This window comes from Toxotes jaculatrix, chromosome 14 (genome assembly GCF_017976425.1).
Source record: "Toxotes jaculatrix isolate fToxJac2 chromosome 14, fToxJac2.pri, whole genome shotgun sequence".
NCBI lineage: Eukaryota > Metazoa > Chordata > Actinopteri > Toxotidae > Toxotes > Toxotes jaculatrix.
Genome location: NC_054407.1, coordinates 13,588,633 through 13,603,461, shown reverse-complemented (window position 1 = coordinate 13,603,461; position 14,829 = coordinate 13,588,633). Strand labels below are relative to the sequence as shown.

Here is a 14,829-nt window from a genome sequence, read left to right as displayed (position 1 = left end):
TTTGAAAAATACTCCTATTTGCTTTCTTGCCAATACCACCCTCATATCTGTTCAGTGTGAAGCTGAAGCCACACACAGAGTGGCAAAGGCTGGAAACGGGTAAACCGCTAGTTTGGCTCTGGTCCTGGACTCTTGTTGCCACCATGAAGTCACTAACTAGAGGAGACTGCAGGAAGTCACACTGTTTGCCAGGAATGGTTCAGCACATAAACCCCCTCAAAACCCCCAATTTGTCATTTTCACTCTTTGGTGTCTGTATAGATCAAACAAACAAGATACAACAAGTTAACATAGCCAGACTAGCTGTTTCCCCCTGTTTCCAGTTTTTATACTAAGCTGTGCTGATCAGCTGATGGTTCCAACTTCATATTTATCACACAGACATGAGAGTGGTAAATATCTTCTCTTCACAAGAAAGTGAACAAACATATTTCCGAAAACAACTGTTTTAGCTTTACTTCCAGGGCTGAAATAAAAATGTGCCCCCTCAATCAAATCAAGGGATTTTGAAATGACGATACTCACTAACTCATTGGTGTTTTACATAATTCAAAGTTAAGGTCAGGTTTGCTGCTGCCTTACTTCAACTTCCTGTCACTCCGCCTTACATATTTCACCAGAATTTTATAGGCTAGAGGCTGATATTGAGCTGCAAACTACCACCCATTTTGTTCAATCTATGTTCTGGTTTTCTGAAGGCCGTATTACCCTCTTTATCTGCAAGCTGTCTCCATGACTGAAGTGGATTTAATAGATGCAATCAATAGAGGGTCATAGCTTTCACTTGGTTTCCATTGTTACATCTATTTTATGGAGAGGAAAGATGTTTCCACTGTCCTGTGCAGGCAGTAAACTCTTTCTTCTAAGATTTTTCACTTGGTATGAAGATGGAGAACTGTGCTGCTAGATCTTTTATATAGTTCATCTCATCTTTCTGCACTTGACTTCTAAAAGTCTATCCGATTCATTACTGGATTCTCTGAATGCTCATCTCTGCCTTGAATGACTGGGTAATTGTTTTTAGCGCTGCTCTGATTCAAAGACAAAACAACAGAACATCCTCACTGTTTTTGATGGACTGCGCAATATTTTTTTTCTCCCCCTCTTCAAATCTCATTATGAAACAATAATTATATTCATTAGAAAATGTGCAAATGAGTCATGTTTCTTCATGGGCCAGTCTTTGTGTTATTGTTTTGGTGCAGATGATTAAAAGAAAAATAATACATGAATATTTCATCAAGTGAACCAGGACCTTGAGAAGAATGTTTTCTGAACTTTTTGATCAGAGAAGTTAAATAACACTGTGGGGAAAATTTATGGCATTGCATTATCACCGCATTATAACTGAGGGAAGGCTGTTACTTTGCATGTGTCACATATTGGATCATAACACGAGCTAGCTGTGGCACGCTCTAGTCTATTAGTGACTAAGCACACTGTAAGTGATGAAAGCATAAAGAGATTTTTAGATCTAGCCCATCATGAACAGGGATATACAGCATAATGCAATCCAGTACAAATGCTTGCAATTTTGTGTTAAGGCTATGTTAGATTTGTTGTTTCACACATTATTTTAAAAGCTGTAGTTGGTGGTTTTGTTGAGTTGAATAATATTTGTAAGCTGTTCCTGTTATTTTGTACACCACCATGGGGAGGGCGATCAAAGGTAGCTCTTAACATCTTATCACAACAGGAAAAGCTGCATTGCTGTCTGCTGGTATAAATGAATTATGCATCTGTTTTTGTATTTCAACAAAGAAAAGTGGAGAAAATTACTCACTGAAGCAAAAGATTGTTGATAAAACTTTTGGACAGATATCTCTGTCAGATGACACAACACACACTATACAGGAGAGAAATCCATCTTCTTTGCACACTGCACATTATGAAGTATAGTGAATTATGCATAAAGTGACAGGAGTATTTAAGCTGTTTTTATTAGACCTAAAAGAATCACGCAGAAACCAATCCAAGCACAGATTTGCTTCATATCTGGGAGGTTTTTAATGGCTGTGTCTGTACAATATAATCTGAAGACTGAGCATATCTAGGTCAGTGAGTACAACATTTCATCTGACCTGTTTCTACTTCAGCTGAATCAGCAATAATCTGCCCCCTCACCGGTACTGAGCATATACCAGTCCAGGGCACCGCCATCTCCAGAGTCTTGCTTTACTTTTTTGGTGACCCCCCTGAGGACACACTTTCCCCTCTCCCTCCCTCTCTGCCCCTCTTCTTTCCTGTTCTGTACTCTGCCCTCTCAGTGCATTAAAGCAGCTTAATGCAACCTCAGGGTGTGCAGCATCAAGAGCTGCTGTTTGCTCCTGAGAAAGCCTCTCCACATGATGCCAGATTAAAGATAACATGCCAGCAGGGAACACGGTAACCTCAGCGCACGGTACAAAATGTCAAGACAACTGTATGAAGCTGGCCTGTTAGTTCGCTGATCTACTGGTTAATATAGTTTCATCAATTTCGTCAAAGGTCACCACCACCAGGCTACGGGAAGCTACCCGAATGTTCTCATTTAAGTGCAAAGGGTCAAACCTTCAGTTTGAGTGTCTAAGCTTGATGTGTTTTCCCCTTTGTGTGGTTTCTCTCAAAAAAAAAAAAAAATCAAATGAACAAAAGCTCATCACTTCTGTCATGTGACAAGGTTCACTCTGCTCATGGGTTAGATGTGTCTGAACCGAAAGCGAAAATAAACACAGGAAGATGGTTTACTCTGAAGGTCTTATCAGCCCAAATATCAAGAAGGAAAAGTACTTTTGTTAGTCGAGGTCAGACCTTGAGCTCAAAGTCCAGGCTAAACAGAGTATGCCTCGTAGTTCAAGGTCAGAACATGTGAACCACAAATACAGTGCCTCAGAATTCATTCACGATGGGATGGAAAACTAGAGCCCGACCTATACTGGATTTCTGGAATCGATACTGATACTGATTTTAGGGAGTAAAAAATTCTGACAGATATAACAGCTGATATTTTTCATACATATCGCAATGTACTTAACAAACCAGTTAGAACCTTAGTGTGAAGATACTGCCCACACAAAAGTACGATTGCTGTGTTCAGCTCTGCCAAAATGGATCGTACCCAGGGGGAAAACGAACCTGATTCAACTGGACTAAACAATGTAGTCACTCCCTAAGAGAGAAAATTACAATGCACAGTGCTGCTTACTGTCAATAATCCTGCTTTTCTTGCAATACTCACTCTGAATATCTGATGTTATGAACATGTAATTTTCTTGTCCACAAAGACAACCCCCAATTCCCCCAATTCTTCAAACCTTTTCCAGAAAAATTGTCTCCTATGCATGTCATTGCAGGATCCTTTCTCTCCAGAGTGGTAGAGAACTCTGCATATTTTTTTTTCTGTTCATTTGGCGTAAAAACATGTAGGCACTAAACCTACGTCTTGTAATGGTAGGGTAAACCCCGTAACGCATCCTTACATAAAGTAAATGGTATTATTATATAGATGGTAATTACAGTTTCAAACCATTTGACCTTCAGTCTTCTTTCTTCAGATTAGATCACTGTCGTAGCCCTGGAGCCCCATTATCGTGAACACTTAGCTAATCACTGCCTCTACACACAGATCAGCAATATTCCGGACAGTATGGACCCATAAACATCGGTATTAAATCCACTCAAACTGAAAAGAAGAGGCACTTTGCTGGCCAGCAGTAAAGAATATGGAAATTAAGCTTTCATTATTATCTGCACCAGTTTGAGAACGGCCGTTTTTACTGCTGCTTGAGGGCAATCTATTCTCCATCCTCACTGACCTCAGCCAGTATCATGCTGAACACAGTGTCAGTTTGATGATGTAATAACAGAGAGAACCCAGGGTAGCTGTGTGCAATATGTGATCATTATCCTATTCCCTTTCTTTTCTTTTTTTTTTCTTTTTTTTAATTCTCCGCCTTGTTTCTGTGTAAGTGTGAGAGAACGGCTGTTAATAAAATGTGACGAGATGGTAATATTGGTAGTATAATAGGACAAGAGCGCAATAGAGTCAAAATGTATTTTTAATCGTTGCAGTTTGGAATAGAGCAGTCTGATCCCATAAAACTGTTGGAGGGAAAAACCAGTAAAGAAATTATGGGTGCTAGATTAATTGCTGATAATACAGTGCTATTATACAATGGAAATTAGGTACGACTAAGTCTTGAACACAGTTTTATTACAACAATTGCTTTTCCCATGTCACCCTAAGTGCCTTTGGGTTGTAACATAGATTTTATCTGCTTTACATTGACATATTACTGCAGACGTAGGTTCCCTGCTCTCCCGGATTTCTACTTCCTATTCCTTATCAGTGAAAGTTTGAGGATTTCTATTTTTCTTTTCCGATTTTCGCCAGGTTCAGAAAAAGTGCACGTGACGGTTTTGTTGGGAGGTTAAGCAGGGAAGGAGGCTCTTTTCCAAATGGGTGCTTGTTGTAATCTGATAGTGAACACAGTTCCAATCTCTCAGGTCGGTGTGGGGCCTTATCGCCTGTCTGAGTTCAAACGAGCCTCGTATCTGCTACCTTGGAGATAGAGAGCAAAGCCACATATCTCAGAAAGTTGCAACATGTGGCATTTGCAGGGGGGCCAGTGGTGACAGTGTCCAGCTCTTGACAGTGACTATCATCCACATCCACACAAACAGCTGACAAAGATGTCTGACATGGCACTTAACGGGATTTAAACCTTTAACCTACGAAGCTGTAGGTGGGAACAAATTGTATTTCCCAGAAAAAAAAAATAAAAAATCTAGGTGTGAGTGTGGAGGGGAGACATTCACTAGGTCACAACAATCAACAAATTTTTAGTACTTTAAGTAGTGGTTTTACTACTTCACTGATACAGATTCTTTATGTATGTTTGCACTTATTTAACCTAATATTGTCATTCAGGGGTCTGGGGTCGTTTAGTGTATTCTGTAAAGCAACACTATCTTAAATGTGCTCTGTGGAGTTTTCTTGTAAAGGGGTCTGTTCTGGCGCATTACTGCCACCTGTGAAAACATTGGTAAAAACGAGTATGTATTCCATCCTCGCATGCGCTCATGTGTGCAGGTTACAAACAAAATCTTGTGCAAAATCACAGGGACCCAGTAGTTTTGTCACTTTTTTGATTTATTTAATTTTATGCAAAACTCAAACAAATGTTATTTGAAGTGTTTGGTTTTTTTTTTTTTTTTTGTGAAACAATGAGTGCCCAAGGACCCAGCCATCACAACATGGCTCCACAGTGCTGCTAGCAAAACTCCACAGGGTACCTTTACAAGTTACATCCCACCTTTCTTTGGTTATTAAATGGATGAGAGGTGGTGTAATTGGAAAGTAAAAGTTGTGCTGAAACAGCAGGTATAATTGTGTCATGATTTGGTTTGTTTCTCTGGAGTCTACTTACAATGCAGTATCTATTATAAAACTCAGTGTAATGTGTGTTGTTTCTCTGTAGGTCTAGACAACATCCAGAGGATTGCTGCTCAGGGCCGCTACGAGCTGAGGATTGACATGAGGGATGGACAGGAGTCTGTCTATGCCAATTATGACAAATTCTCCATTGGAGACGCAAGAAACCTCTACAAGCTCAGGATAGGAGAGTACAATGGCACCGCTGGTATGTGGTTCATTATATCTTTTTTTTCCAATGCATAGATTAGTTAACATATTTCACTATTTTGCATTTCATTTGTTGTGGATGAAAGCCTTGTGATCAACCCACTTACCTTACAGAAATAGCCAGTGAGGACATCCAACATTAATAGGTTTTTGCTCTAAGACTTTTTTTTTTAATGAAAAAATACAACACCCTATACTATAATGTAGAAAACTGTGTGCTTTTCCCACCTTCTAAGTGAAAATCCTCGTCCATTCCTCCTATGCCATCTGCCATTTCTCCTCCTGCCTCATTTCCCCTCCATCTTTTCTTTTCCCTGATGTCTGAAACCCGCCTCAGCACTCCTCCACATTTCCACTCGCCCTCGCTCTCCATGTATCTCTCAGTCTGTCAACATGACCATATGCCAGAATTACCTGTCATCCCCTCATGTTTATAATTATAATTCTCCCTCCTAAATACATTCAGAGAGCCTGCAGCAGGACCTCTTTCCTCTCCATCTCCTTCCTGCCTACCTGATCATTTATGTCCCCTCATTGCGCCGTTATTCAGTGCAGCCATATGCCAGTGTTGCCCGGGATACATTGATGTTCAAAGCTCCCCATCTCTCTCTCTGTCTCTCCCCCCTCTGATCCCAGGTGACTCTCTGAGCTACCACCAGGGTCGGCCCTTCTCTACAAAAGACAAAGACAATGACATCGCTGTCACTAACTGTGCCTTGTCATACAAAGGAGCTTGGTGGTACAAGAACTGCCACCGGGCCAACCTCAACGGCAAATACGGCGAATCCAGACACAGTCAGGTCAGTCATCCTGTATATACACTGATCAAAGCGTGAATATGACAAATAAAGTAGTCAGTTAATCTACTTAGAATTAAGGCAAGCATCTTTCATGGCTAAGTTAAAAGGGCTGGTTTACCCAAATTGCAAAACAACAAACCCACTTCTTGTGGTACTGTATCAGGAATGGCTACAGAACTCCAGAGCCCAATAGCTCCATACGTTGTGTGTGTGAAATGTTTTGTGGTAACATTGTGTTAACATTTGTGTGAACCAACCCTTTAATTCAATACCGTCATTTGAAAAGGACAGCATTATGGCATTGTAGTTTGGCATTTTACAAAACTCCAATTAACTGGAACGATTACAACACCCTGATTAAAGGTTAAAAACTGTCATTCTTAAAGATTTGTAAGTTAAATGACTTATGACTTATTACACTGATTGGACTGATGGAGGAGCTATGCTGAAAGGTCAAAATTTCAAGGACCCTAAATTCTACACCACTTGTCCAATCTTAATGAAACTCAGAGGGATGATGCATCTTAATACTGATTGGTCAGAAGTGCCTGTATCATCTGTTTCTTTCTGGAGGACTTTATCCAAGCACTCATAGCAGCAAGTTCATATTCAAATTACAAAAATATTTGGAGGAGAAGGGCAGCGTTTATTCATAACACGAAACAAGTCCGCATGTGTGTGAGTAAAACTAATAATACACTGGTGCCCTATTCTCACACTGAAACGGACCTCTTTTTGTTCAGTATCAGTGAAGTGGGAATGAGTGTTGAGGGCTTGTCCAGAGTGTGTGATGTAGCTCTCTCTCAGCCTGATGCTGAAATGGCTCAAGAAAGACAGTGAGGTGTTGTGTGAAGCTGTGATAAGGCTGAACTACAAAGGCTTTGTAGCATCACTGCTTCTCTCACTGTGCCCTGTACCTTCCTCTTCTGTCTTTTGATGACATGAAATGTGACCAGGTGGGAGCAGAGATGGACAGGCATAAAGACATGCAGAGAGAAATTGCCTCTCAGTGGCTGCAAAGCTGGAGGGTTTTGATGGTGACAGGGATTAGAGGGGCTGGAGTGAGACTATAATTGCACAAGTTCATAACTGTGCCGGCTCTTAAGTCAGGATTTCTGCCCTCCTGCTTTGATGCTTCCTTCAATTGAAATTAAAATACACTTTGCTGAAAATAACGCATTTCCATCTTCAGACTGTTATTTTACATTTTCTGTCATTTTCACAAACACCTCGCCTCACCTTAAAAGCCCTACAGATTTGAGCAGTGTCTGAAATTGTACTTCTGCTCTTACAGGGTATAAACTGGTACCACTGGAAAGGCCACGAGTTTTCTATTCCCTTTGTGGAGATGAAGATGAGGCCGTTCAACTTCCGTAGCATCAGCAGCAAGAGGAGGCGGTCTGCCCCTGTATAAACAAACCGCCTCCACCCAGCCCAGAGTCATGGATAAATCAAGTTCAGACACTGTTTCGTAATGAGTTTCTGCTATGTGTGCCTCACTGACAGTGCAGGCTTGCTGTAATGTAGCAGCGCCAAAGCTCTTTAGTGAGGCTGCAAAGAAGAAAGTGGTTATGACAAAAAGCTACTAATATTTTATTAATATTCATTTGTGAAATAATACAACACATTATTAATATACTACCAACAATCAAAAGCTGTTACAACCATGGATGTGACCACATAAGTATTACAATAGCAGCAAAAGTGTAACAATGTCCGAACTTTGTTTATCTTTACTCATGCCCAGCTTTAGCTGTCTTTCCCTGCTGTACTTCTACCCCGATGATAGAAGACACTGTATGTAATTTATTAAAATACTTTGAATGACAATGGTTTTATTTGCTGTAAAAATGGAAAGGCAAACCAAGAAGCTTTTTTCTCTTTTAAGTCTGTGATTTGCCTTTCCCTGGGGTGCGAGGAAATGTGCTCAGAAATGTCCTCAAGAGTGCTAGAGCTAGCGTTATTTTAACCTTTATGAAATAACAACTTTTAACAAAAAATATACTGTATATGCCCTTAAAACCCTTAACTGTAAGATATATATATTTTTATAACTGATATTGTGACAAAAGTCCATCTATTTAATATTATTTGATGCCTTGGTTTTTTAGCCTATATTAAGTTAATGTAATCATAAAACATGATGACAAATACTGGACATAAGAGATAAAATTAACATCAAAAAACAAAACTGAACATTGAGAGTCATCACTCACTAAGCAGTGCACCAGCAACAGCTTCATTGCCATCGATTTTATTTATTTTACATTTCTGTTTTACTGTTAATTACAATATTCTTTGTGTTAATTATTAAAGAACAATGAAAATAAACATCAGTATTTAAGTTTATTATTATTGGTAGCCACACTGAGACAGTATTTGCACGAGTGGGAACACAGCAAAGCTATTGTTCATTCAATTCAGTTTGTTTCTGTAGCTGTTCATGGGCATTTGGTATTACTTTCACGCAAATTACAAATGATTACTGTTTCCTGTTGTTAGATGCTGTGATTGCTTGCAGAGATGGTGCCGATAGATGTAACATTTAACCAAAGATCTGCATAATAAAAACTCAGCCTCTTGTTTGGAAAGATGCCAGTCAGTCCTGTCACCAAAGCCACTGAAGCAGCTTTTTCCTGTGTTAATAGATTCTCACTTTTCAGGGACTTCTATGGAAATTATGTCCCAAGGCATCATTTTATGCAATGTGAACACTAAATTCTATGCAAAAGAAAGTCAGGGTGGGCATAGTGCAGACTTTAGCCTGGCCTCTCCTCCACTGCTAGCTTAAAGGAACTTAGCAAAGAAAGCAGAACAGTAGGTGGACTGGAGCCAAGCCTTTCCTCTGTGCCCTTCTATTACTTGCTTCGCTATTTAAGTTCCCCAGTGAAACAACAAAATCAGCAAACATGTCAGAGAATATATTCTTTTAGCAGGGCGGGCGTAATCTGCAGCATGCCCACCAAGCATTTTGTTCTATTCAGTGTTCACACTGTCGCAAAAAACATTCAGCGCCACTTAGTTTTCTGGAAACTGGTTTTGTTTTAGTTTCATGCCTACAATGTGGGAGAAAAATGATCGTTGTGGATTTTGAAGACAAACCACACACAACTGGCTAAATCTCCTCCCTGGCCTCATAATATCAGGAAAAACAAAATTTAATGTCCAGTACAATACTTGGATATCAATGTCGCCATCGCTGCAAGCAACATTTGGTCTCATATGTATTCAATTTTCCAAATACTTTTTTTTCCCCTCTTTGAACAGCTGGAAATGTCATTCGTCTATGTGTACGACACATTATACACTCAGTTTCTTTAATTCAGTTTTCTCATTGAAGTGAACCAGCAATTCTGGCTTGTATTATACGACTGTGTACATTTTTCATTTGCGTTTTCCGTCCTTTTTAGAATTGAAAACAATAGTGGCTCTCCCCTCTATATGCTACTAATACTAATATACTCGTGTAGATATAGAGTTGAAGATAATGTGTCTTTTGTTGTGTTCCCCCTTTAACTGCAAACTAAGTCATAAAACCCTCTGAAACATTTCCACTTTAACCACTGTATTTTTAGCCAGTGTTGTGTTCCAAGTATGGATGGAGCTTACTGCATGTCGACTAAACTGCAATCACGAGCCTGATAGTAAATGTCATAAGAACATGTTTTAATTTGATTTGTAGTGACACTTTTCTTTTTGCTGATCTGGGTAAAAGTTGCTCTTGAAATGGTTTGTAAGTTAGAAGTTGTAGATAGATTATCAGGTCCCTAAGCTGTTGTGGAAACAGTCCTCAAAGGCAAAATAAAAACCAACATAACCTAAAATATAATTTATAACAGACTGTTTCGACAGTGTCCTTTCCCAGGTCTGATTTATGTTTCAGTGTCAAAGTGACTGTTTCAGAGCCTCTCATGCAATCCATGTCCCATAGTGATTTATAGTAGAATAGGGAATTCTCTATGTACCTAATTCATTAACTACTTAGAAGAAATTTGCCTCAGTGTATTTTTTTACAAGGAACAAATGTCATGAAGCTTTGCAGAAAAGGAACAGAATGTCACTTGTATTGTGAGGGATTTCTCTCATGGCAACTATAAGGTGCTCTTTAAACTTTCCAGAAGAAAGCTCATGTAATAATTGTTTATTTTTTATTTATTTTTTTCCAATCATCCTTCATCAATTTAAGCTGTTTCTGTCAATCAATAAAAAATTGACCTGCTGTTAAAAAAAAATCTGGAAACAACATGCCTTGAATTACATAGAATAAAGAGACTGAATTACATCCTTGGCATTATAAATAACTCTAAGGTATTCCCTCTAGCATCAAGTAAGCCCAAGTGGTTTCTTGTTCTCTATACTTTTCTTTAACCTTTTTTGATGGGAGAGGGATAGTAAATTGGCATTTTACTTGTACTGCGTGTTTTTCATGATGTGAAAATTCATCCCTTCAGTCAACTGTATGGCATCAGGTTTGAAAAGAGCATCTCCTCCATTATTTAAAAATAAAACTCAGTCTCAGTCACTGGAATACACTCACACTGTATGAGTTTGTTTCTACCAAGCTTCATAAAGTACAGGAAGCCTGTTCCCCTTATTTATTTCACTGCTATCTATTTTCCAGTCACTCTGTGACTGATGTTACTTTGTACAAAAAAAAAAAAGAAATTACAGTTAATAATGACACCAGGTCCTCGATGTTAACAAAATGAATTGAACAAATTACTTTTACAAGTTGATTAACTGATATTACCACCAAGTTTGGTGGTATTTGTTATATAAGCCAGATTCTGTCAATGATTTGAAATCTTGCCATGGAAATGTTAATGTTGAAAAAATGTGATCTTGACTGTTTGAAAAGCTCATATATGCTGAAACTACGGATTTATTGTTGGATAACCTTGGATATTACTGTCAAATTTAGCTCTAGTTTGACTTAAACATGTACTATATAGTTCCTTTTTTATTACATTTTCTACATATTAATAAAATATTCAAATAGCCTGATTTGGTGTCTTTTGTTTCTATTTTTGTTTAGTACATGTTTATTGCATGTGGTTATATATAAAGTATGTGGCGAACCTCAGCTCAGTTTATAATTTCGACTGACTCCATGTCATAAACTTTTCAAAGTATCTTCACCTCTAATTGGAGGTCATTAAAAACTGAAGCGAGGCCAGCAGCAGTTACAAGTGAACAGTGAAAGGTGCCGTTATAAAGGTCTGCCAGTGTGGTTTGGTTCCAGGACCTCTAATTTATGCCCACACAGAGACACAGCAGATCTGCATGGAAATGAGAACACATCTGGAGACTTGTAGAATATAGAATAATAGTGTGCATGCAAAGAAATGCACCACTAATTAATGTTTACATTTCTTTGCATGCACACTATTATTATTCTCTTAGCACACTGAACCACTCGCGATTTCCCGCAGGGGAATTATCTAGTTAGGGCTACGCACCGCACCACATCAGCATACAAGAAAACAAGAGAAAATAAAGTCCTGTGAGGATTTCAGTGTCCTGACGTGGTGCAGGCACATTAGATCCATTCACAGGGCCCAAAAGCGGACCTTAGCCAAAGGTTGTGAATGACAGCCAGTTTTTAGTAGTTTTTACTTTTGTTTAGTTATTTGCACTTTCTTAAATTTGCCCTATTGATTTTATTTTTCACAAACAATTGTGTGTAATGCAAGCAAATTTTTTGTTATATTTTTATAGTGTTGATATTGTTATTTTGTTATATTGTTGTATATATTGTTATTGTTTCTGAACAAAAAACTGAACAAAAATATTAACTGAAAAAGTAAAATTTAAATTTTGACTTAAAAAGTATTTTTATTTTCCTAAAATGTCCTATGTTTTATTATGATCATAATCATGATCAACTAATAGAAAACTGAAAAATCACAAAATCAAATCAATAGTAATAAAGTATTGATATTGGTATCCTTACTGGCCCTGTATTTACTTGGTATGGGATCATACCAAATTTTGCAGTATGGCACACCCCTATTGGTTTCTATGTTTTGTTTCGTAATACATGACCTGTGGTATTATGGTCTGTCTCAATTATCACTGGCCAATCATTAGCCAATCAGAGATGACGACCCACCTGGTTGTTAGGGGGGTGGGACTTAAGAGGCGCAGGTGCAGGCCGCGAGAGCGCTAGAAACAGATGGACAGGGAGACGCCGGTTGTTCGCTCATTCAAATCTGTGAAATAATGTTGTTCATCAGGTGAAGACCCGGGGACTTTGAGTCAGTGTGTAACCTGATAAAACCGGACGCTGAGCCGTGTGTTGGAGCTGGTTTCAGCTTGTAGTTCAGCTAAACCACGGTACTACTGAGACCAACACGCTCCGCACCGAGTCCGCCATTACCGAGTCCGCCATTACCGCGCCGGTTTAGAGGAGAGGAGAGGAGAGCGCGTGTGCGCGGAACACGGACTTTCACCAAGTTTCTGAGTGAGTATGGAGACAGTGTGAACACACTGAGGGAAACAGACCAAGTGTATCAGCCTGTGAATCTCTGTGCTTCAGATTCTGCAACAGAGGCCTTTCCCCCCACGTGAGCCACAGACGCCACTTTGTATGCACGCCCGCGCACACGCTCGCGCACAGAGTCTTATTGCGCGTCTCCATCGCACAGCTCACCTTGGACAGACGGCTTGGACACGGCTTTCTGGACTTTCTACGAAAAGTGAGTACACACAACATTTCAGTCCACAATTTCAGACGAACCCCAACAAGCGCGCCAACAACATGGTTCCGAAAATAGTCACAGTTTACGGCGTCATGTTGCGCTGGTGCCACCTGGGGTTATGTTTTAAGGTGGAGCTCACCTGGTTCTGTTTTAAATATTTTTTAAGTCTTGGTGGTTTGACATATTAAAATTCTGGGCCGTGATGTGGTTCATGTGGTGAAGATAAAGGCTGAATATGACACGCGGGGCAGCGCAGCCGCACAGAGATAATTAGGCCTCTTCGGCCTCCTCAGTTCACGTTAGTAAACCCTCAGTTCCCTTCCCACGTGCTCAGGTTATCAGGGGTATGCAGAGACAGGCCTGTAAGTCCTCAGAGTTTTTACCCACATAAACATTTATTAGTTATATTAGAGACCAGAACTGCAGATCAGTGCGTGCGGACTGTGGCTGTCGGAGCGCACTGAGCTCTGAGTGAAGCTCGTTTGATCAGTGTTGATTTTCCGTTTTACTCCTTGAACAGAATTTAATCAATGAACAATATTTAAAGATTGTGAAACGCTGCTCAGTGAAGAGAACATGCTGCCGATCTCTAAACCATCTGCAGTCAGTCTGAAAATCTTCATCTTTCAGCTTCACCACAGTCATCCTCACTCACACATCACAGTCTCCAATATGATCAATAACTATGACAGGAATGTTCCATAAGCTCGATCACAGCAGGAGAAATGACTATCAGTGTGAAGTGTGTGTGTGTGTGTGTGTGTGTGTGTGTGTGTGTGTGTGTGTGTGTGTGTATAAAGCTTTACACAGATGGATTTATATTCAGTGAACTGATGTGTTGGACAGGATCAGTCCACTCTGTGTCTTCACAGGTGAACTGGCTCTGACCTGCAGACTCAGACTGAGCTGGTTCTTCTTCTTCTTTCAGGTCCACAAAGAGATCAGCATGAGAATAAATCAACTAATTGTAAGTGAAGTTTTTTTTTCCTGCTGCTGCGGTGTATGTGTATGTGTGTCTCTCTCTCGCACACACACGCATGCACGCACACGCAGGTGCACGCACGAACACACACACACACACACGTACACACACGTACGTGCACACACGTACGTACACACACACACACACACGGCCACTGTGCCAATCTGTCTCACCCTCTTTTTCTTTCTGTCTCACACACTGCTACCATGCCATAATTATTTGTCCGCCCGACCGTTCGCCTGTTTGTCACTCCCTTGCACACGCTCTTGCACTCTAACCCTAACCCCAACCCTTTCAGCATTGTAGCGTCGATTTTGACCACGTTGGATGAAGAGGCTATACGAGGTATAAGTTTCATTTCTTTGATGCTGGGATGTCTGGCCGCCGTGCCATAACTTTTCCTCCTACAGAATTTGTTCCTGTCCATCCAGTATGGCTGCCATGGGTTGTCTCTCTATCGGTCGGGCGGTTGGTTGTTTGATTGATTGATTGTTTGTTTGTTTGATTATTCTTTGCTCGTCGATTTTGACTACGTTGGATGAAGAGGCTATTCGAGGTATACGACTTTCAATTTTTTGATGCTGGGATGTCTGGCCGCCGTGCCATAACTTTTCCTCCTACAGAATTTGTTCCTGTCCATCCTTCCAAGCTGGCTGCTGTCCATTGGTCCAGTCTTCAAGAGGTATTTGGTGTCTGATGTTTGCTTGGCCATCGTGCCATCAT

General features: G+C 40.0%; 1 protein-coding gene across 1 annotated transcript in view; it reads left to right on the top strand.

Moving 5' to 3' along the window:
* Window positions 1-7,837, top strand: part of tnr (tenascin R (restrictin, janusin)) — a 60,592-nt gene extending 52,755 nt beyond the window's left edge. Inside the window, exons 26-28 of the mRNA XM_041055472.1 lie at window positions 5,460-5,621; window positions 6,260-6,423; window positions 7,718-7,837. Of these exons, the coding sequence (XP_040911406.1) occupies window positions 5,460-5,621; window positions 6,260-6,423; window positions 7,718-7,837 (446 nt within the window). The remainder of the gene's footprint in view (window positions 1-5,459; window positions 5,622-6,259; window positions 6,424-7,717) is intronic.
* The last annotated feature ends 6,992 nt before the right edge of the window (window positions 7,838-14,829 follow it).